A 21,750-nucleotide genomic window follows, 5' to 3' on the forward strand; every position below is an offset into this window, starting at 1 on the left:
GGATTATCTGCTATCTCCATGGACCATGGGAAAGAGCCCCTTGACCTAAAATACCCAATCCTGGCGAGCTGGGTAACGAAAGAGGTCAAAAGGTAACCAGGGGATGCTGATCAAGGCAATGCCATCATATGATGCTTGGTGTCAGGGGTGGCTTGGGATAATAGTAAGCTGGCGGTGCTTTGCGATGCGAAAGCCGATCGTTGCTGAACCTGTTCGTCCGATGGGTGAGGGGAGAAGAAGGACGACAACGCATGCAATGCAATGTAACATTCATAGAATTGACATTCTTCGAGGCTGTGTCGTCGACGTTCGTTGTTATGAACTTACTCCTAGTATCCTTGCCTCGCTTTCGGCCCTGCCGCAGGTACAAACCCTGCCAGAGTGGGAGGGGGCCACATGGAGTAGGCACATATAGCGTGGCGGCATTTTCGTACACCATGTATCTGAACTGTGTACTTCTGGAAAGCGGGTATCCTTGAGGAAACGGCCCGGCTGCTTGGTATTCTGCCCGTCGCAACTCTCCGTTCATCGCGTTGGACCAGAGAGGTGTACTCCCGCACCTACCCATCCAGTAGCATAGAGAGTCATGGGGTCAACGTGGGCAGTAGAACTTCCAAGACACCAGATGCTTTCGTAAGCATGGAGTGTCCGTTGTTGTCTGGGCCACGAAATTGACGGACGCGGATACGTAAGCCTGAACTCCCAGGGGTGGCTTCGTTAGCCGGGATAGTTTCCTTTAAAAAGAGCGGGTTCGTTTAGTCCCGTCGCCAGGACATAGAAATCAATCAGCTATGGGCCGTTGCAGACACGGGACAGATGTGCAGCATCCCTGGTCGAACTCTAGTCCTGGTGACCATGCCTGCTGGCTTGAAGAGTAGCCCGGGAAATGGAAACATCGTATGCAGCGATGATGAACGGGAGCATTGGCAGTTGCCTGCTTGTGCTGTGGGCATTGCGAGTTGACAGAGGTTGAATGCATGAGACATTCAGGTTGGGAGGGAAGACCAGGGGGGTTGTTTCAATATGGTGCAACCCCCACAACTGTGCATAATGCACTATTCTTTGCGATATCCAGGCGGCTGAGCTGCTCGTAAGCTGTCGACGATCATCATGCACGCAGACTGTTCGACAACAGTCACGAGCACTGCTTATGTTAGGTACTCCTCTTAGCGGCTTTCACTGTTGCATGGTGTCAAGCTGGGGTTTCGACCGCGAGTTTGATATTCTCCTGGTATCAAGCTGAGAGGATCTTCATTCTCTTCTCTGATCTGGAAGGGGTGAGCCGTGTTGGTTACACTGATGGCCCGGGGAATGTCTCCGGGAGGAGTGGTGGCTGTATGTTCCGGGTATCGTCAGTCCACAGCTAATCAATGTTGGACCGGTGAGCCAGGGTCCTTGTCTCCAAACATGCAGAACAAGCGAGGAGCTGAATGTCAAGTATCTGTACTATTGAACGTGTAACCGACGAGTCGCTGCAAGTTGCTTCCTCGACGCGCCCTATCATGTATGGATAGATATCATGGCGCTGCCAAAAGGACAAAAAGATGGCACGCGCGGTGGGTGTGATGTTACATCGCAAGTTGATAAGAAAGCCTGTGCCTGTGAGCCTGTGAGCCCGGAATTCTCCAGTCGATGATGCTGCTGGTCACGCTCAATAGCCTCGTTCGTTGATGGTGAGGGCTTTAGGCCTAGCGGGCCTAGGATCAGGAGGAGGCCTGTTCTCGAGGTCCCAAGCGAGAGAACTTGTTTCATGCGAGGGCTGAATTCAAATGGTGCATAGCTACTTCTGCATCCTTTCCCGGTCAATGAGCCTCTCGAAGGCGCACCATGATGGTAAACTCACCTAGGAGAGATGCATCGCAGCGATTCTGGATGTGATTGTACCTGCTATTGCTGTATGGTTATGACGGTAGGTGTTGGGTAGGTAGGTAGTAGGTACTAATTGAGTACAGTACCTCAGGCTTGTGCCTGCGATGAAACGGAGCGCAGGCAACCTTGATCCCCGCTTCCTTCGCCCCAACTTGAACTTGAACCCAACACGTTTCCGGCGCTGGGCACCTGTCCTGCGGTTTGCTTGCTCACGATTCTCCTTCTCTCCATGAATCTTCATCGAGTCAACCTCAGACCCCTATCATACCGGGGTATGTCCTACGCCATATCGAAGGTTGTGACAAATGCACGCGGGACCAGGCACCCAGCTCCGGCCCCTCCGATCTGATGGATTGACAGCTTTCCATTTCCACGGGCCTCGTATTCTCTAATCTGTTCGAGAACAAACACAAACGACCACTATATCGGCTGACACTGCACTCTATCTCCGAGTTCAGAGTTCAGAGCTTGTCATTGCGAAGAATTCGACTGCCTGCTCAATGAGAGCGTCATGGTTTCTTTGAAGCTGAGCACAGAGTAGCAGAACTACTGTACACCTCCCTCCCGGCGATTGCTCTGTCCTTCTACCTTTCGTCGGTTTGCCAATGGCTCGATGCGGCATACGTTCTTGATCGTGGGTGACACTGGCGCCTGGCAATCGTTTGCCGGATTGTTCTGCTGAAGGGGATGATGAACAATATCGGTAACTCGCGAACCAATGTGGTTATACCCGGCACAGGGGTTTGTCTCATTCTGCTTTTCCCACTGCGCATGCCGCACGTCAGTCGCCGATGCCTAATGCTCCAGGAGTTTCTGAGTAACGCCACTCGTTTCCATGACGTTTTACTGGAGGCGGAAAGTAAGACTGGCTCAGACGTGCTTCAATTTTGGGCTGTGGCGCCTTTTGATCATGAGATACGCTGAACCCAGTTGGAGAGAACTTACAGTCCCAGGATCGGCATACGTCGTTGCCAGGCGGATGGTCCGGAAGCCCAATTCAAATGATGCTGCTCGTTCAAACGAACGGCCAGCGGTGCGCCCATCAAGGAAGCCAGTAAGCGCCTACCATGGGAATTTGCATCTTGTATGGTGTAACATGCCAATTTCGAAGCCGAGTCGATAGAAACGATACAACAACGTCATACGTTCATCAGCAGCTGACCACACCGCCGAGAGAACACCTAGGTCTAGCACTGTTCACAGCCACGGGATCGGCGGATCAAGGTGGACTTGACCAAATCGGAGCTGTGTCTCTTTCAGCCCTCGCAAGCCTTGCTGATTGTGACTATGGCCTCTCGGCCGCTCTACCGTTACCAGGCAAGCCCGGCGACCTGTTCAGCCACCGGGAACCAAGAGGCAGAGGAGTCGTCGTCTCCCCCCGAACTAGTTGGCTCCTGGCTTCTGTGTCTATGCGCCCTCCGACGGTCATTGATATCACCCAGTCGTAATCTGCTTTTACAGGCAGTCATCGATTTCAGATTTACAACGGCTCCCAGAACAGTCGACCATATCACGGCCAGAACAGAGAGACACCCGCGTGTGTCTGCAGGTCTTCCCGGGTTTTAATTATCAGTCCGTCTGAGCCCTGCCAATTCTACAGCTTTGCTTTTCCTTCCAAAGAATCCTTCAACCGCTTCACCAGTCCGTATGTCCACTCTCCATACGGGCCCATTTGGGCCGCGTACTGTCTGGCAGTTGTGCCACTTGCTTGCCGGCGAGCATATCTTGCCGCAATCCCTTGCATGATGATAGCCCCTCTAAATCCTCCAAATGCGGTGCCCCAAGCAAGCTCGGGGGAGGGGTCGTATCCTGACTCCTCCGCATACCACTTCACGGCCTGTTCTAACGAAGGTAAGCCAGGAGTAACCCCAGACCGAAACGCTTCGTTCGCTCTATCCGAATCGGCTGATCCGGTCTGTCTTCCAACCCAGGCCCATGGAGCCGTAAGATTGACGAAATCCGATAAAGGATGTCCGATCGTTGCCATCTCCCAGTCAAGAATGCCAATGACACGTGGCTCGGTTTTGTGAAAGACCAGGTTGTCGATCTTGTAGTCTCCATGGATCAACGTTGCGCGATCCTTGGGTTGTGTCGACTTCTGCTTGAAGAAGTCGACCATCTCATCGAAATGCGGAATGTCCCCAACAGGGATCTTAGTGTCGACGTCCTCGGCCGCAGCCTGGGCCTTCGATAACGTGCCGAACGTCTTCAACTGACGATCATAGAATCCGCCATGTCGACCAAAGTCTGCAAGGCCGACCTTGTGGAAGTCCACCCGGTGGAACTTCGCCAGCGTTCGGACAGCATCGCGCCACCTATCCCGAGGAAGTCAGCCATGTGTTCTTAACTTTGCCATTCGTGCAACTCACATTTCCATCCTCTCTTGCGCGCTGAACCCAGGGAAATGCGGCTCCGTGACCATTCTTCCGTCCAGAAACTCCATGATGTAGAATGCCGTGCCGATGACACTGTCATCTTCACATAAACAGTACGCTTTGGGTACGGGGACGTCGGTTTGTCCGAGTGCCTTGATAATTCTATATTCTCGATCCACCTGGTGTGCGGTCTTCGACAGTAATTTCCCAGGAGGTTTCTTACGCATGACATATTTCGCTCCGGTTGCGTCGATGATTTGGTATGTAGGGTTCGACTGGCCGAAGCCGAACTGCAAAGGAGAACAACGTCAGCAACAGAGCTGTACAATGAGGGAGCGTGTAGAGAGAACGCCATACCTGTTTCAATTCCAGAGGGGTCTTGATCTGCGGAACATTGTTGTCGACGTACCTCTCAAACGAGGCCAGGTCGATGGGTTGTCGTACGGGCCCGGCCATCTTCTCCGTCGTCGTCTTCTGCTTCCTTGATCAACTCATATAGAACGATATAGATATGTAGACCGCAGGAAAGCAGCGGCGGCCATAGAATTCAAGTCATGGGTCTGCCATCCATCGACAACGGAGGCTGCTATGATGGTCAACCTCTTCATGCGTCCGAGGAAGTCGATTCCCGAACATCATCAAGAATAACCTCGGTCCAAGGATTTAGTCGACAGCCAACCACACACCGCAATTGGCCGCCCGCTCAAAACCCCCGGATGGATATGCTGCGGAGCACAATAAGCCCCCAGGAAAGCGGAAATGCGCATCATTAAGTGCCGAAGCGCAAGACGCGAACTCCAATCCTTAACCGGCACTTTACGCGTCGACGCGTTGTAGTGTTCCCCGACTTTAAAAAAGTGTACACATATCAATCACCACTTCTCCTTGCGCACCACCAATCTTTTCTATCTTTTGTAGTCCCCACGAGACATGACCAGAGCATCTACTCCTCCACCACCATCTCAACCCTCAAAAGCAACCGCAGACCATCATCCACCCTCGCTGCCCACTTCACCCGCAGCCAAACGGGTTAAAAGCGACACCAACGGCTCAAACACCTCGAGTCATACACTCTCCCCTTCTGGCCCATCTACCATCAACATGTCTTCGGCCGCCGACTCTACGGCAGTTCCTCAACTCTCAGCCCATCCTCCCTTGCTAATCAAAAAGCTCTCCCCCGATGCCACCACACCGACCCGTGGCTCCGCCTTTGCCGCTGGCTACGATCTATACGCGTCCAAACCCATCACGATACCGTCACGGGGCAAAGCTCTGGTGTCGACGGACTTGGCGATTGCCACGCCAGAGGGGACGTATGGCCGAGTAGCGCCTCGCTCGGGCCTCGCGTCGAAACATTTCATCGATACGGGCGCGGGGGTTATCGATGCTGACTACCGCGGCGAAGTCAAGGTGTTGCTGTTCAATCACTCGGAAGTAGATTTCGAGGTCAAGAAAGGCGATAGGATTGCACAGTTGGTTTTGGAGAGGATCTACACACCTGAGATTGTGGAAGTCGAGAGTCTCGAGGAGAGTGTTAGGGGAGCTGGGGGATTTGGGAGTACAGGTTGAATAGAGCTAGAGGTACGGAACACAAAATGAAATGGAACGGACCAAGCGACGAGCAATGGGCAATAGAAAGCAGCAATGAATGAGGTTGGGATGATGCTGGGGAACCAACGACTGAGATCAATGGAGAAGACCCTCTATGGCAACTACTATGTCGGATATGATCAATGCGATTCATCGGTTTGGGACAAGGTGCAGGATATGTTAAACCTAGATTACTTTTCTGCGCGGAGCAGGGCCATGGCATTTTTGTTCTACATCCCGTTTGCAGAGACTCAGACTAATGAAATGATAGACTGCCCATTCTCAAGGATGGGACATCCTCTCAGGGTCAAATTTTTTCCGACTGTTCTGCAGGAGAATTCGGTCCTATGACTGTCAAGCCTCTTGAGAATTCCCAGATGAATACTCGGAAGATGTCACTCAGCAGAAGACACTCCCGCTCATACCGTTGCGAGCAACTTGTCGAGCGCCTTCTTCACACCTTGGATGTCCTGCAGGATCATCTGATGACCGCTTTGGACCACCACCACTTCCGAAGGCCCTCCGAGCAGAGCGCTGATATCCCTCGACCTCTGCGGTGGGCTGATCGTGTCCTTGTCACCAGCCACGAACACTACGGGGCATTGGATCAGACTGTAGTCTGGATCATAATGGTCGTCGCCGGCGATCAGCTCTGCTGTGGCCGCATACGCCTCGGCAGAACAAGAAGTCACGGCCTCATACACCTCTTGTTCGTGCGCGGCATCGTTGTCCCGATCCGCCGGGAAATTCGTCTTAAGTGCGATCGCCCCCACCGCCTTCATGCCGTTTTCTCGCGCCGTCTTTGCGAGATCTCGCATCCGCTGCTGTGCCGGCGGAATACCTCTCACAGAGCGCCCTGGTCCCAGAAGTAAAAGTCCCGCCACTTGGGTGGGGTACTGGGCGGCATAGTGTAAGCTGATGATGCCGCCGAGCGAGTGACCGACGAGGAGGACTGCTTCAGTGTTACTGCTGCTGCTGCTGCTGCTGACCCCGTTACTTGTTTCTGCTGTTGAGGCTGAAGGAGGTTCTTGGAGATGTGTGATGAGATCGTGTAAGTCGGAGACATAGCGTGCAAACGAAAGAGACTTTCCCTGGTTGAGTGGTGTGTCTCCGAAGCCTTCAATGTCTACACTGATGGCGTGATAGCTGGGCGGTATGGACGGGAGCAGGTCTTGAAATGTGTTCGTTGATCCTCCGAGCCCATGAAGCAAGACTGCCAGACGACCATGCTGGTTGCCGGACGAGATATAGTGGACGTCCGTCCCATCAACCGTGAGGTGTTTTTGGAGTGAAGGCGCTAGCATATTTGCAGATATTGGAGGTTCCAAATAGGTCCCTGTGTCCCAGGAACATATAGGGACCAACAGCGTATGCATGCTTCCTTCTACAAGATCCAAAAGGAGTGGTTTTGGTGGACCCGAACCTCGGCCGGGCTCGGCCGAGGACACCCCCGTCTCGCAACCTTGACTATCTATCTATCTTGGACATCACCTTCCACGCCCCACGAAGCTTTTTATGCGGCAAGATACTCGGCCGGTTGGTCGTGGCCGAGATGAGACTCCCGTCCTGAATCGCCGAGGGTTAGGATTAGGAATAGCCTAGAACTTCTGGACCGAACGTCGGAGGTTGAAAAGGTATTCGATTCTGGGGTTCAAAAGTGTCAAAGCATATTACAGGTAGATCAGATACCAGATACCTTCTACCACCCTTTCCAGCCATCGACAAGACCAGCTCTCCTACAATGGTTGTCGAAGCGCTCACGGAAGTCATCGCGCCAGAAGGCGTCAAAGCGAGACTGATCGCAACCAAGTCAACAGACATCACACTTCCACACGCGGAACAGACCAATGGACGAGTAGTCCCCGTGCAGCACGCAGCGGAAAGCAAGGTGGACTTTGGCGCCGAAGTCTACGGAATCGACCTGAACAGACTCACCGATGCGGATTTCCAACTCATCTCCGACGCCCTCCACAAGCACAAAGTCTTGATATTCAAGGAACAGCCGGAGATGCTCCAACCACAGCAACAGTATCTGCTGACGGCCAATTTCGACCCCGACGAGACGACAGGAGGCTTCGCGCACGGGGCCGATCCATTCCTGACCTCGCATGGCGGCGTCAACATCTACGGCATCCAGAGCAGACCCGCGATCCCCGTTCAACCACAGGTCCATATCCTCGGACGGGGCGAAGTTCCCGAAAACCACTACCAGTTCCCTCCGGGGTTCAAGGTCAAGGGGATCGACCACCACGCGTTCCATCTGCCGCCGCACATTCCGAAAGAGGAGCGCGAGAAAGGAGCCAGCCGGTTCTACCAGTGGCACTGGGACGGAGCCTTGTACAACATCCCGCCTCCGCGAGTGGGCTGTCTCCTGGCCGTCAAAACACCAAAGGGCCCCGACGTCACTGTGCGCTGGGACGACGGGACGGGGACAGAAATGAAAATCCCGCCCGGCGCCACCGCCTATGTGGCTGGGTCGAGAGCTCTGGAAGTCCTCGACGAAGAAACCAGACAGATCGTTCTGCATTCTCGCATCGAGTATGCCCCGCACGCCTTCAAGTGGATGTCGACCGCCCATAGCGCGAGACTGGGTCATATCCTGGAAACCGAAGGCCTCGAGCTGCCTCGCGAGAAGCTCCCGCCTGTTGACGAGACAAAAATCTGCATCTATCCGATGGTGTGGACCAACCCGAAGACGGGCGAGAAGTCCTTGCAGGTCCATGGACAAGGAGCGGTCAAGTTGTACCTTAGGAGCAGTCCAGATGGGGAAGAGAAGATCGTCGACGATTTGAAAGAGGTCCGAGACTTTATGCATAGGTATGTATACCCTTTCAACTTTATAGTTGATGCGAAGTCGCCATCTTGGTGGAATTCGCAGGGGCTGACTGTACTGTACCACAGAATCATGCGGCCAGCCATCTCGCCCGAGAACATCTATGCACACCGCCACCAAGAGCAAGATGTCGTCCTCTGGTACAACCGTGCGTTGTGGCACAGCATTGTAAGTTGACCCGCCCAGGCCTTCGCGTCTGCATGAGAATTCTACTAATCCGACATTCAAAGACCGAATTCCCCGAGTCCTATGGACCAAGGATCATGCATCAGTGTAACATTGCAGCATCGGACCATCCTTCAGGTTAAGTTGATTGCAGTGACGGACGGCGATGGACGGCGATGGACGGCGCCTCTAGTGTGTGGCCAGTCACGGTCACCGAAGGATCAAGGGCGATATAACTATCTTGATGCATCTGAAGCGCCAGTTATAAAGAGAGGTTTCATGATTCATATATAAAGTTCCATATAGGAAGATTTTGCATCTTGGAAAAGTCCAGGCTCAAAAATAGCGCTATCATATCAAAAAAGAAAAAGGAAGTGACACCGATCAGGCATTGGAAACCTTTAACCCCCTTTCGCTCAGTCACCTAGTAATCCTTCATGTTAGAGCCCAAGACCCTGATTTGCAAAGGACAGCAAGCTATCGAATGTATGAGTGCCATCTTCATCATTCAACGGCATATTCCACAACCAATTCAAGTCTCCCTGAAAAGCCACTGGATCGTCGACGCCGATGATTTGCGTGTTATCCTCGATCCGCCGCTGGCCCAGGTCCAGATGTTCAGCGGGTGTCTGACGCTCTGCGATGCCTTGGTTCTGGCACTGGCGTGAGGGACCATGACCATGCCGGCGCCGCTGAGCATCAGTAGACGCATCACAGAACGACCGAGCGAATTCGGCCGCGTCGAAGCCTCGCCGTCTTTTCCTCGACGGCACGTCTCCAGTTCCAGCTGTAGCAGTAGCAGCATCGAGTGACCTTGGCCTCTTTGACGGTCCACTTCGACCTTGACCGTCCGCCCGGTTGGCGATCTGCTTCTGCAAGGCATTCAGCACCTTGACGCCTCGGGCAGCGATCATGCTCTTCTGCTGGCAGAGCTGTAGATGCTCGACGGTTTCCTCGACCAGCTGCGACTGGTCTGAAGCGAAATGGGAATTGGGGTTGGACGGAGACGCAGAAGAAGAATGGTAATTGGGGTTGGACGTGGATGGAGACGCGGAGGGAGAAGAATGAAGCATGTCAAAATAGATGACGATGCAGGCGGCCACGGAGAAGGCCTGGTGGGTCCACAGCATGGGGCTGGATTCATCCTTGCTGCTGGCCAGGTATTCTTTCAGGATCGTTTTCGAGGCGGCCAGGCAGGTTCGCCGCGTGAATGCGAAGACTGGGTTGGTGAAACTCAGACCGAGGAATTTCCTAGAATACCGCGAGACCACGGGGTTAGCGGATGACATACTAGTATTTCACAGACACAGACACAGACGTGTTTCTTCCAACCAGAGGAATTGTTCTTGCTGAATACAGACAACCAGAGAGGGGTTCTTCTTGCTGCATACAGACAAACATACCTGTGGATCATAATGATCTTGTGTGCGGAACTCATCGCAATGGCGCGGCGCGCCCATGGAATGTAGCACGGCCAATTGGCATCGAAGGCTGTGTTTGCCAGGAACGGCGGTCTGCCCGTGGCCAAGGAGCGCATCTTTCTGTCGTGGACCAGCACGGCCTCGTGTTTGGTGTAGAGCGTGTTGGACAGGGCCATGGCATCCTGCAGGGCGGGCATAATGGCGGCGATCTTGGCCAGGAACCTGCAGAAGCTGGTGATGGTGGGCTCGGACTCGGGCAGGACATTCATGTTGTCGTCGCAGTTTTGCGGTGCCACAGAGGTCGAATGCAGCGGGTTGATCGAGTAAGACTCGGAAAAGGCCGTGCTGAACCAGTCCTGGGTGCACAGCTCCTGCCAGACACGACGACCGGTTTCCAGCTCCACCGGCGTCCCCGGAGCATCTTCGTCGAGTCGGTGCAGACCCAGGCTTTGGGCGATGCGGACCGCGGACGCCAGCATCACCGACTGCGTGTTTGAATGGCCCAGCATGTGGGCGGTGTTTGTGGCCGTCGCGATGGCTTGCACGGCATGCAGCGAGTGGCGGGCCGTGAAGTGGGCGGCGTTCAAGGCGACCGAGATGGCCTTGTACCATTTCTGCGACAGCAGCCGGGCCTCGGACTCGTCGAATCCCCATTTGCGCGCCTCGTGCGCGGGCGCAGAGGTGATGGTGCCCGCCATGACCGAGAACAGCAGCGCGACCCATTGCAGCGAGAGGCCCTTCGAGTCCAGCTTGCCGTGGTGGTCGGTGTAGAATGACTCCAGCTCCTCGGAGAAGGTGGGTGCGAAATACGAGCCGTAGAACCACAGCAGACAGATGTTGTGATACTCGACCAGTTGGTAGACCTGGCGTCGCGACGGGAGCAGGATCTGGAGCCACGGAACAATGTTCGCGCCCGCCGGATCCAGTGCGCAGTCCAGCTCCTCGGCTGGACTGATGCCTGTGCCTTCGTCGTTCACGGTCTCCGACACGCGCAGCGCTTCCGGCGACAGCATCGCATGGTCGGGATCCTTCATCCGGCCCCAGGCCAGAAACTCGAGCACGGTGACGGCGTCTTGGATTTCCGATTCACATCCCTGACTTGTTGGCGATGAGGACGAGGACCGCGATTCCAGTTGCGCCGGCACAGGCGTCCTGTCTGCGCGGTCTGTTGCTGGCGTGGCGGTGGGAGATTGCGCCGCATCAGCATGAGCATCAGCATTGTTGCCCTCTGCTATTTTGTGCTGTAAAGCCGATTCGAGTTCCGCTATACGAGACCGAAGAGCCGTGATGGCAGACGCAGACGCCGATGTGGAAGGGCCATCTGGCCGAGCCTGGGGCCAGACGCTGGAGCTGCTGCTGGGAGCATTCAGCTCGTCGGGATCATCGCGCTCGCATGCTGCTGCAGTTCCTCTCTTGACACAATTGCTACATGGGATCTGCTTGTCGCACTTGACCTTGCGCCGCGTGCATAGTCGACAGGCAAGTCGCTTTCGTGGAGCAGCGGACATTGTACGACGATGGCACCATAGTGGTGGAGCGTTGTTGCAGTAGGTGAGGTTGAACCTGGACGCTTTTTCCAAAGTCACAATTTGTCCCCGCGAGGTCGAAGCTCAGACTCGGGTTCAGGCTCAGCCGCTGCCGCTGCTGCTGCCGGTGGTGGAGGTGGAGGACTCGCTCGCTGTCGATGTACAGTATCACAACTTGAAACGGTTGCCATAAACAACAAAGCTTGAAGGACGCCCGCTGCTAGTATCCTCGTATCATTTCGTATTCGTCCGAGATACTCCAATCTATATGGATGCATTACCAGCAGTGGACTGTGATAGATAGGGATCAATCACTATCAATACTAATCGGTCTCCAGAACTCTAGTTGTTGTTGATTCGGCCGAGATCCAATGTCTGCGATAAGTCGCACAACCCACAAGACTCACGACTAGATACTTTCTAGCTGCCGGCCGATAACGAACGTATCAGCTCGGCCGAGGACCCGATCATGCACTGGTCAGTCTGATACCATCTCAGACATGCTCATGGATGGCTATCTAGCACCGTGTACGACAATCGAATGTTTGCATGGCTTCATAAACCATCCCCGCCGAATTGAATTCAAACCGTGGAGTTCGACACACAGCAGAACAATCATACTTTCCGACTCTGATAGCAGGACCTGAGCAGAGAAACAGAGTCACAGAGTCACAGAGAAACAGAGAGACAGGTACACCATCCTCAAGACACCGAGAGAAAAGAACAATGTCGCCAGCCGCTCTCACCCCCGAACCAACCTTTCAGGTCCGGCCAGTCATCAAGCGCAAAGATCAGAAATTCAACTTCGGGGCGATAGTGGAAGGACTAGACCTGAACAACATTTCCGGTAGGGATCCGTCCATTCAGTCATAGACCGTCAGAACAGAACAGAACAGAACAGAACAAACTAACTGTGACTTCAAAGACGACGATGTCAAGAATCTCAAGGACACAATCTGGACGCACAAGGTCATCATCGTCAAGGGCCAGAAAGACCTGACTCCCCAGAAACACTGGGAACTGGTGACGCGCTTCGACCCGGCCGCCTCGCAAGTGCACAGCCACGGAAGTATTAAAACGTTTCAAGCCAAAGGCGGCCTCCTCTCCAAGTCTCGCGATGTCTATGGCATCCCTGGAGCCGAGAACGTGCGTTTGATCGGCAAAGGATATCAAGGTGAGTTAGAGTCTGATTGATTCTTGTGTAACCACGTCTTGAATTCCCCATCTTATCGTCCTATTTGTCTGTCTGTTTGTCTGTCTGTCTCTAACGGGATACAGGCGATGATCACTACGGACTCAAGAACGTCACCGTCAAAGGCCTCTCCAACAACTTCCACGCCGACCCACCCAACGAAGACGAGTTCCAGCAAGGCTTCACCCGTTTCCAGAGATGGCACATCGACGCGCCCCTGTACGCGCGCGACCCGGCATGGTTCACGACCCTGCGCGCCGTCAAGCTGCCCTCGGGCCCCGACGTGACAATCCGCTGGGACGACGGGTCCGGCTTGAGCATGCAATCGCCGCCCGGGTTGACCGCGTTCTTCAGCACGTCGCAGCTGTACGGCCTGCTCTCCGCCGAGGAACAGCAGCTGGTCGACCACAGCTGGGTCGAGTATGCGCCGCATCCGTACATGTGGATTGAGAACTGCAAGGCGCCGTCGAATGGACTGGGACTTAAATCGGAGGGCAAGGAACATACGATAGAGGAACTGGGTGATTATGACGAGAGGGCTATCAAGAGAGTAAGTCGCATTCTTTTGTTCTGTTTCATTTCAGTTCAACTTCCCAGATCCATCCCCGGTGCGTATTAGCTTTCGTGTTGGATTACTGACATGTTTGACAAACTCTAGTATCCCTGCGCCTGGATCAACCCTGTCACCGGCGAAAAAGCATTCCAAGTCCACGGTCTGGCCGTGCGAAAACTCTTCCTCCGCTCCTCGGTCGACGAGCAACCCAAAGTCGTCGAGGACGTCAACGAGATCCGCGCCTTCATCCTCGACATCCAGTCGCGCATCCTTCGGCCCGAGTATATCTGGCTGCCGGAGGTCGGGGAAGGCGACATCGTCATGTGGGATAACTACGGCACATTCCATTCCGCCGTGGATTACCCGCTGGAGAAGTATGGTCCGAGGACCATGCACCAGGCGAACATCGGGGCTAGTAGAGGGCCTGTGGGACCTGTGCCTATTCCTTCTGTTTCCTGAGTTCTGACTGCTGTGAGAGGAAGGTGGAAGGTTACCTTTGCATGGATGATATATGGATTGCCGCTCCGAAGGGGAAGGTATAAGAGGAGATATGATAGGATGTACTTTTGTGGGATTATGATGATATATGATCAAGCCTAAGCCTGAGTTCAAGCCTAAGCCTGAGTTCTGTGACAATTTCTTGTCAATTTTTGATCGTAGCTAGTATTGCAGTCCAATATGTAACCCTAAAGAGTTTAGTATCTCATGTTTCAGGGATTCTGGACTTGAGTAGCCTTAGCCTACAGCACCGACAGAGTCACAGACTACAGTGGTTGAACTTGAATCTTGACTCACGCCATGTGATTCCAGCTGCGCCCGGGTTGGTTGGGGTCATCGCGCGAAGTGCAACGTATCTCAACCATCCTGCTTCAAACAATGTGGACACTTTGACGCTTGTTGGACGGTTCAAGGTGGAAGTCTGCAGATGCTGGGCTTTTCGTGACGAAGGAAGTGATCAGGAGTCATGATTGAAACGTGCCCTCGGGACACCTCCGGGAACGTTGCAACTCTGAGACCTTGAAGACGTCTGATGCTCTGACTCCTCGCAAAAAGAAAACGGAAGAAAGAAGGCAAAGTACATCGCTAAACCAAAATCGAGTCTTCCACCGCCTTATGCCATCTGTTCTCCAGAGCCTTGATTGCGGCTGGCAGTGCTCAGTGACCGGCTGCCGAGCCGCATGATGTATATTTCATAGCACAACTCCTCGAAGGACAGGTCTCGAATCTTTGCACTGAGATTCGAATCGATTCCAGCCAACCATGTTGGGCGAGGTGAGATGGGACTGAACCAAATCCAACTAGACCTCAACCGCCTTTGGTCTGTATTCTTGGGCCCGCGCGTATGACCGAACAAACTGGTCGCGTAAGAAGTCGGTGACGGAAACCGGGCCGTAAGGCTCCCGGGGGATGGCTGGACCGTATTTTCTCGCCACGACAGACTGCGGCCTCTGCTCCAAGCCCGGAATGGTATCCAACACGTGGTTGGCATTGCCGCTGTAGAAGAAAGGAATCGAGTAGCGGTCGGTTGGCGAGTAATTCAGCACGCGGTGCGTGTTGGACGTGTAATGGTGGTTGGTCCAGCGGGCCATCAGGTTTCCCAGATTGACCACGTACGCACCCGGGACGGGGTCGATGTCGAGAAACTCGCCCGTCTCTTCGTCCTGGACCTGAAGGCCGCCCACCTGGTCTTGCAGAAGCAGGGTGATGCAGCCGAAGTCGCGATGGGCGCCACAGCCACGCTCCTTGTCCGACGTCGTGGGCGTGGGCGGGTAGTGGATCAACCGGAGCGTCGCGACAGGGTCGGTTTCGGTGAATTGGTCGAAATAGTCGTCGCCGATGGCGAGTGCGGCGGCGAGAGCGCGCATCACGTCTCGGGCCAGGGTTTTCAGGGTTTGCAAGTATTCTATGCAGGTGGCGTGCCATTGCGGCCCCAGGCACGCCGGGTAGATGTTGGAACCACAGCCGTACTCGCCCTTCAAGACGCGCGGGTCGTCGGCGGGAAGGTCGTCGCCTAGATAGATGCCTTCTTTGGTGTCGGGTGCTGAGCCCGGTTCTAGCATTTGGTCTCCGATCGTTTCGTAGCCTCGCCCCTTGGTCGCGGGCGTCAGTCTCGCTTTCAGCTTTTCTTCCATGGGGAGGTCGAAGAGCTCTTTGGCCGCAGCGAAGATCTTTTGTTGCAGCTCAGGCTCGACGCCATGGTTGATCAGTTGGAAGAATCCTTTGTCTCGACACGCTTGCCCGAGTCTTTGCAGAAACTCGGCTTTCGCTGGCCCATCTTCTCCTCGGAAAGCTAGCCAGATGATGGTCAACCCGATGCTCCTATCCCCTCTGATCAAGAGGTCCTGCTAACTTACCAGAGAAGTCGAGGACGGGCGGAAGTCTGGTTTGTCTTCCCATCGACCCCATGATGAAGATTTGTCCAGGTCCAGGTCCAGGTGGTTTGCTGGTGGGGGCGGGGTGCACGCGTCAACTGAGATTGAGATGCCTATCACCTTTGTCGACTATCGGTCCTGCGTTGCTTCGACCCTTGCTTTGTCTATGGTATACGGTACGTGTTCGACCTCTGGCGATAGCCACGTAGGTTTGGGACCATTGATATCTCTCCAATAATAATCGGGACCCTCCGTGAGACAGGTAGGTATTATCGTGCAGTCACCCTTGCTGCGAGAGCATAAGCAGCTCGGCCGACTCTCATGGGATTCGCCGCACCATGCATGTATGCCATTGGTCGCAATAGGCTGTCTGCAGGCAAGGCTGTCATCCGCAGGATTGCGGCCCCAAGGTCCCGGCCGAAATCCCGGCCGATGGTTTCTCTGGAGTTTCCCGCGTATAGGTAGATAAGGTCGTGAGGGACTAGGGAGGCCTAGGGAGCCTCTATACTGCCCGAGATGGGACGCCTGATGGACAGAGGTTGGTTGGCGTATCGCACCAGCGTTATCCTGACACGTTCAGGCTCGGCCAATACGATAAGAGTATTACTTATATGCCATATACGGTCGGTCGAGCACGTATATTTCACCCCAGATCCAAATGCGACTTTGGGTGGCATCCGTAGACAAGGATCAACTTCACTTCTCGCGCGATGGGTCTCCATACCAAGCTTCAAGAGCGTGTTCGAGGCAACGTTCAGGAATTCCGACATGCTTTTACCAGCAAAGATGCCTTTGTGACTTACCTGGAGACCAACCCTGACGCTGTCCACGAAGCGGGCGAGACCCGCAACAAATGGACGAACGAAGACCTCGACGTGAGCCCGAAGAGCCATCAAACATGGAGTTGGTATGACTATTCCGCTTTCTGGTGGTCGTATGGCTTCTCACCAGGGTGTTGGTATCTTGGAGCGGCGCTGCTTGCGATCGGGTTGACTCCAGGTCAATCGTTGGGATGTCTGTTCCTTGGATTCTTCTTTGGTTCGGTCGGGATCGTCATGCATTCGCGAGCTGCAGCGGTTTACCACTTCGGCTTTCCAGTCGAGACCCGGATTGTTTGGGGTCTTCGTGGCGGATACTTTCCTGTCGTGATCCGTGCCCTGTGTGCACTCATCTGGGGCGGCGTCAGCATCGCGCAGGGCGGATACTTCACGGCGATCGTGATACGATGCATCTTTGGCAATGGCTACTGGAACATGCCCAGTCACATCCCAAAGAGCTCGAATATCACAGTGCAGCAGCTCATAGGTCCGTCTTTCCGAAGATCTTACTCCCTTGGTACTCGACTGAAGCTGACTGATTCGTTCTATGCCACAGGAATGCTTGTGTATTGGGTCTTGACTTGCTGGACACTCAATATCCCCATCCCTAAGCTCCGGCGAGCATATGAGGTTCAAATGGTCGTTCTGCCTGCCGTGATCATTGGTACGTCGTCATGATCGGGAAAGGGTCGACGAAACGGCTTGCTGATGGCTTCATGCATAGGTCTTTTCGGATTTTGTATGGTCAAGGGACGAGGATATCCACACAAGGACATGTACGACGTGGACCGAAAGCATGGCGCGGCGCTGTCGTGGGCAATGGTAAGAAGAAACGTTGGTTGTGCAAGGCGGGACAAAATGTTGACTGAAACTTCGGCAGCTTACGGCCGTCAACTCGGGGTTGGCCAAATCAACCACCCTCATGGTCAACCAACCTGACATCGCACGTTATGCGCGCAGCAGGATCACTCCGATCTGGTCCCAGATGTTCATGTTTCCCATAGCCAGTACCGTCTGCGCAGCCATGGGTATATACGCCACCCAGAGCATCTTCAATATATGGGGCAATATGGACTGGAATCCGTGGACTCTGAACCACGACATGCTCGACCACAATTTCAGCCACGCGAACCGGGCCGGGGTCTGCATCATCAACCTTTGCTTCATCTTCGGAAACGCTCTGACCGAGCTGGGAGCAAATGTCATTCCCTTTGGAGCGGACTTCATGTCCCTATTCCCTAGATGGCTCAACATCAAACGAGGCATGTGGATGGCCTACATCCTCGGAATTTGCATTTGTCCATGGCAGATCTTGGCGACAGCTCAAGGATTTCTCAAGTTCTTGAACGGGTACAGCATTTTCCTGGGACCGTTTCTCGGAATGGCCTTGACCGACTACCTTGTGGTTCGCAAGGGCAATGTCTTCGTGAAGGATCTGTACCTAGTCGGGGGCAGGTATTGGTACTTCCACGGCGTGGCCTGGAGGCCGATTGTGACATGGATTGTCTCTATTGCTTTCATGGTATGCCCCAGAATACTGTCCAACGCTTTCGATGGGTGGTACGTGTGCTAATCAGAGACGACATCACAGCTTCCCGGGTTTGCGGGAACCTTTGGCAGCAACGTAGCAATCGGCTGGACTCACCTGTATGCCTTCAGTTGGTTTTACACATGTACGATCAGCAGTGTCCTCTATTTTGCCTTGTCATTTGTCGGGAATTACGCTAGCGAGGAAAAGACCATGTCGTTCGAGAGTCTGGCAAATATTGGTGTCGAGGAGCTGCAGGGCGTGGATACAGGTACTGACGTATCTGAGGTCAATCTTCGTGTGGAAGAGAAGGTCTGATCATGCAGTGCAGTGGGTATGAAATGGGCATCGTGTGGTAACCTCAAGAGAATGGAGGCACTCTACTCGGTAGTTGACAGTGATTGTGATGTTTGCCTCGAATGCTCGAGCAGTACAGAGTGCCAGTGCAGTGATACCTTATCTTCATACCTGCCAGTGAAGCGCCGCTGCGGCGCCGTAGAATATGTGACTTGTTCTAACTTGTTCTGGTTAGAACTGCCAAGTCATAATTGCTTGGATGCATTTGTTCAAGTTTGGCATGTTTGTCATTCTTCACCGTTATCTGTTGAAGTTGCCCTCCGCTGCAGTGTCAACTTGTCGCCCCTGACTCCATTCATTGTTCAAACGGGCCGCCTGGACTCATCAATCGGAGTCAGCATCTTTCTCCTTTACAGATCCTGCTTATTAAGATCATGGTTTGATAACATGTCCCATCCATCATTTCCATCTATCCATTCCTGATGCAAGCCTGTCCTTGAACACTGAAACGTCTGCTGCAACAACCATGTCTGCCGCAAGCAACGCAGAAATTGTGCATCCTGAAGACCGTCAGCTTGTGGAGAAGTTGGCCAAGTTGCAGAACATGTACCAACAGGTCAGTCTCGCACGTCCTTGGAATGTCGCGCGACCATTACTGCCGTAGAAAACGCGGGGGACAATTACATGCTGACCTTCGTGAAGATTGGTTCTCTTCGGACTTTGCTGCCGGAGAAATTGATCAATCCAACCCGCTTCGCTTTGGACAATCCCGAAGGATACGATCCCGAGAAGTTGGCCGCTTTCCTTCAAGATGCGGCCCAGACGGGCAGTCGAGACGTCTCCAAGTTTAAACGGGATTGGCACAGTGACACAGTGCGGGAAATCTGGCACAATGTCAATATCAATGAGCTTCCCCAAGGGCGAGATGCCTGGATTGTCGACTATGAGCTCCTGAGCCGCAAAGCTGGTGGGAAACAGGACGATACGACCAGCATGAATGCCGCTGGCGATCAGGTTCAGCCCCCTGCCCCGGCCGATGTTGCGAAGATCGTCAGCGACTTTCGAACCAAGCATCCAGAGCTGGCCGTCAACGTGGCCGATGAAGTTAATGTTCTGCCAATTGATATCACTGTTGCCCACTTAAACTTTCGCATCGACCAAGACCCAACGGCAAATGGACAGTACGCAGTCAGAGGGCACCCCGATACTGAGCCATCCGTGCTCCGAGATGACATCGTCAAGGCGATACGTGCTGGCGAGAGCGCCCCCAGTCTTGCTGGTCTGCTGGTGAGAAAGCCCCCCGTATCAACCTTGGTCTGCGAAACTGAACTTATGCAGGACATGCTCGCCGCGTTCCATGACATCAAAACGAGGCCTTGTGATAAATGCCATAAGCTTGTCAGCGGCACTAAATTGCAGTTGCCGTTGATCCGGCGGCCAAAGGTAGGGGCCAAAGAGGAGACACAATTCATCGCCCTTCACAGTGACTGTGCATAGCCTGGAGACTCAACACCCGAAAGATTTTCAACATGGTTTCGGAGGCATTCAAGTTTGTCCGGCTTCGCTTTCTGGCCGTCGTTCTCGGCGACAAGCGGCCCCTGCAGAACGAGGATTTCTGTGGAGAATACCGCCATTTGATGACGCGATCGTACCGGGTTGACAGCTGGTCAGACAGAGTCCCTCGGGCAGCTCAACACTCTCAAGCGTCATTTGTCGCTCTTGGCGATGGTTCAGCAGCCCAGACCCTCACCAGACCGGTACTGCTCTCGATATCCTCGACAGCGGCCAGCTGATGGGGCCTCACAACTACGGGTCAGAGCTGGGTACAATCTGAAGCTCCGTCTGGTGGTATTGAAGAGGTCGGCCGGTATCATCGGGAAGTGAGATTGAAGAGCTCTGGAAGAGCCCTGGAAGCCATCGCACGCCTCATGGACCTTGCACGATACTCAACTTCTACTTTTGCTTGAGCTTCGGCGCAGTGTCAGCAAGACTATGTGTTGAGTTCGTCAGGCAGTGGTCTTTGCAGAGCTGTGTATCTTGGCGAACCTCAAGAGAATGTGAACTCAGACAAAAACTCCCGCCCAAAGAGGTAAAGCGTTTGAGGATTGCCTCAGTCTTCTCAGGTGAGAGGAGACTGATCTAAGATCCTCCTATATGATATCAAAGTAAAGACACAATACTCACCACCCCCTACGAAGATCAACAGCCACCTAGTCAGATTACCTCGCACAGGCAAACACCGCAGATATCCGTTTAAGTCAACAGCGCGATGTCGCTCCAACATGAATCGACGAACAGCGAAGTTGTCGCAGATGCTCTTCGGTGCCAGATGGGCACAGGAAACAATACTAGCAACCCGCAAACAGATTTTGAACAGACTTATGTACGACAACAGCCCTGGCATGGGTGGAACAGCCACTTCACAGTCCACAACCAGTCATTGACAAAGCCGCAAACTACATGTGGTCTAGTTGCCAAACAATCAAAGCAAAGACAACCTCAAGACGAGCGACGGCCAGAGGAAGGCATCAATCGCGACAAAATCTGGACCAAGACTAAACCACAACGTGTGCTGTCGCAGCCAGCCAGCAGTGAAAGATCAGCCAAGGTCAGCCTGCGGATGGAGATCGACACCTTGCGACGACAAATCGCGGTCATTGAAGCATGTGAGCACTGGAAAGAGTTGCACAGGGCGGTGGGAGGAGCACGGCAATTGGAGCAAGAACAGAAGGAGGTCAAACAACTATGTTATTTCAATGCCAATCTCAACATGATGGACTGGGAAGAGCAGGTCATACGGTGAGGTTGAGCAGGAAAGATGAGGACGAGGCTGTGAGGCAAATACAGTCCTACTCTCATCGCGAAGGCTGTACGGCCCAGACCAGCTGTGGACGGCAATACCAGGTTATTGAAGAGGCTGCGTTGAGTACTCGGTTTGTACTCGGTTTCGTACCAGCCAGCAGCGAATGCTGAATATGGAGGATTTGCTCCGAAATGCTGTATGACGAGCACATGTCCTTCCGTTGACGGCATGTAGCTGCGAGGCGCATGAGCAAAGGATGAGATCGAAAAAGATCCTCCAGCTCATAAGCTAGTTGCCTACACAGAGATACATGAACATGACATGATAACGGCAACCTGAAGCATGGCAGCATGATAGATGCGGTGATGTTTTGAATCCCCACAGGCACAGCATGAAGCATCGAGAGTG

At 53.8% G+C, this 21,750-nt stretch overlaps 9 protein-coding genes across 9 annotated transcripts; 5 read left to right on the top strand and 4 right to left on the bottom strand.

Moving 5' to 3' along the window:
* Nucleotides 1–3,463: 3,463 nt before the first annotated feature.
* Nucleotides 3,464–4,700, bottom strand: A1O1_07680 (aminoglycoside phosphotransferase; the record flags this gene model as incomplete). The annotated part of the gene is made up of 3 exons (XM_007728546.1): nucleotides 3,464–4,184; nucleotides 4,239–4,534; nucleotides 4,602–4,700. 3 exons carry the CDS (start codon nucleotides 4,698–4,700, stop codon nucleotides 3,464–3,466), a joined length of 1,116 nt encoding a protein of 371 aa, XP_007726736.1.
* Nucleotides 4,701–5,174: 474 nt separating this feature from the next.
* A1O1_07681 (dUTP pyrophosphatase) lies at nucleotides 5,175–5,813 on the top strand (the record flags this gene model as incomplete). The annotated part of the gene is made up of 1 exon (XM_007728547.1): nucleotides 5,175–5,813. One exon carries the CDS (start codon nucleotides 5,175–5,177, stop codon nucleotides 5,811–5,813), a length of 639 nt encoding a protein of 212 aa, XP_007726737.1.
* A 440-nt stretch (nucleotides 5,814–6,253) lies between these two features.
* A1O1_07682 (uncharacterized protein) lies at nucleotides 6,254–7,138 on the bottom strand (the record flags this gene model as incomplete). Its single annotated transcript, XM_007728548.1, has 1 exon — nucleotides 6,254–7,138. One exon carries the CDS (start codon nucleotides 7,136–7,138, stop codon nucleotides 6,254–6,256), a length of 885 nt encoding a protein of 294 aa, XP_007726738.1.
* A 437-nt stretch (nucleotides 7,139–7,575) lies between these two features.
* Nucleotides 7,576–8,844, top strand: A1O1_07683 (uncharacterized protein; the record flags this gene model as incomplete). The annotated part of the gene is made up of 2 exons (XM_007728549.1): nucleotides 7,576–8,651; nucleotides 8,736–8,844. 2 exons carry the CDS (start codon nucleotides 7,576–7,578, stop codon nucleotides 8,842–8,844), a joined length of 1,185 nt encoding a protein of 394 aa, XP_007726739.1.
* A 428-nt stretch (nucleotides 8,845–9,272) lies between these two features.
* On the bottom strand, nucleotides 9,273–11,761 carry A1O1_07684 (uncharacterized protein; the record flags this gene model as incomplete). The annotated part of the gene is made up of 2 exons (XM_007728550.1): nucleotides 9,273–10,083; nucleotides 10,236–11,761. 2 exons carry the CDS (start codon nucleotides 11,759–11,761, stop codon nucleotides 9,273–9,275), a joined length of 2,337 nt encoding a protein of 778 aa, XP_007726740.1.
* Nucleotides 11,762–12,505: 744 nt separating this feature from the next.
* On the top strand, nucleotides 12,506–13,983 carry A1O1_07685 (uncharacterized protein; the record flags this gene model as incomplete). The annotated part of the gene is made up of 4 exons (XM_007728551.1): nucleotides 12,506–12,626; nucleotides 12,705–12,953; nucleotides 13,058–13,521; nucleotides 13,630–13,983. The coding sequence occupies 4 exons, from the start codon at nucleotides 12,506–12,508 to the stop codon at nucleotides 13,981–13,983; spliced, it is 1,188 nt and encodes a 395-aa protein (XP_007726741.1).
* An 839-nt stretch (nucleotides 13,984–14,822) lies between these two features.
* A1O1_07686 (uncharacterized protein) lies at nucleotides 14,823–15,930 on the bottom strand (the record flags this gene model as incomplete). The annotated part of the gene is made up of 2 exons (XM_007728552.1): nucleotides 14,823–15,814; nucleotides 15,879–15,930. The coding sequence occupies 2 exons, from the start codon at nucleotides 15,928–15,930 to the stop codon at nucleotides 14,823–14,825; spliced, it is 1,044 nt and encodes a 347-aa protein (XP_007726742.1).
* A 676-nt stretch (nucleotides 15,931–16,606) lies between these two features.
* On the top strand, nucleotides 16,607–18,560 carry A1O1_07687 (uncharacterized protein; the record flags this gene model as incomplete). The annotated part of the gene is made up of 5 exons (XM_007728553.1): nucleotides 16,607–17,201; nucleotides 17,271–17,378; nucleotides 17,439–17,536; nucleotides 17,595–18,236; nucleotides 18,306–18,560. 5 exons carry the CDS (start codon nucleotides 16,607–16,609, stop codon nucleotides 18,558–18,560), a joined length of 1,698 nt encoding a protein of 565 aa, XP_007726743.1.
* A 505-nt stretch (nucleotides 18,561–19,065) lies between these two features.
* Nucleotides 19,066–20,332, top strand: A1O1_07688 (uncharacterized protein; the record flags this gene model as incomplete). The annotated part of the gene is made up of 4 exons (XM_007728554.1): nucleotides 19,066–19,155; nucleotides 19,242–19,826; nucleotides 19,878–19,982; nucleotides 20,060–20,332. 4 exons carry the CDS (start codon nucleotides 19,066–19,068, stop codon nucleotides 20,330–20,332), a joined length of 1,053 nt encoding a protein of 350 aa, XP_007726744.1.
* Between the last annotated feature and the right edge of the window lie 1,418 nt (nucleotides 20,333–21,750).

Source organism: Capronia coronata (genome assembly GCF_000585585.1).
Source record: "Capronia coronata CBS 617.96 chromosome Unknown acBCG-supercont1.7, whole genome shotgun sequence".
NCBI classification, from domain to species: Eukaryota; Fungi; Ascomycota; class Eurotiomycetes; order Chaetothyriales; family Herpotrichiellaceae; genus Capronia; species Capronia coronata.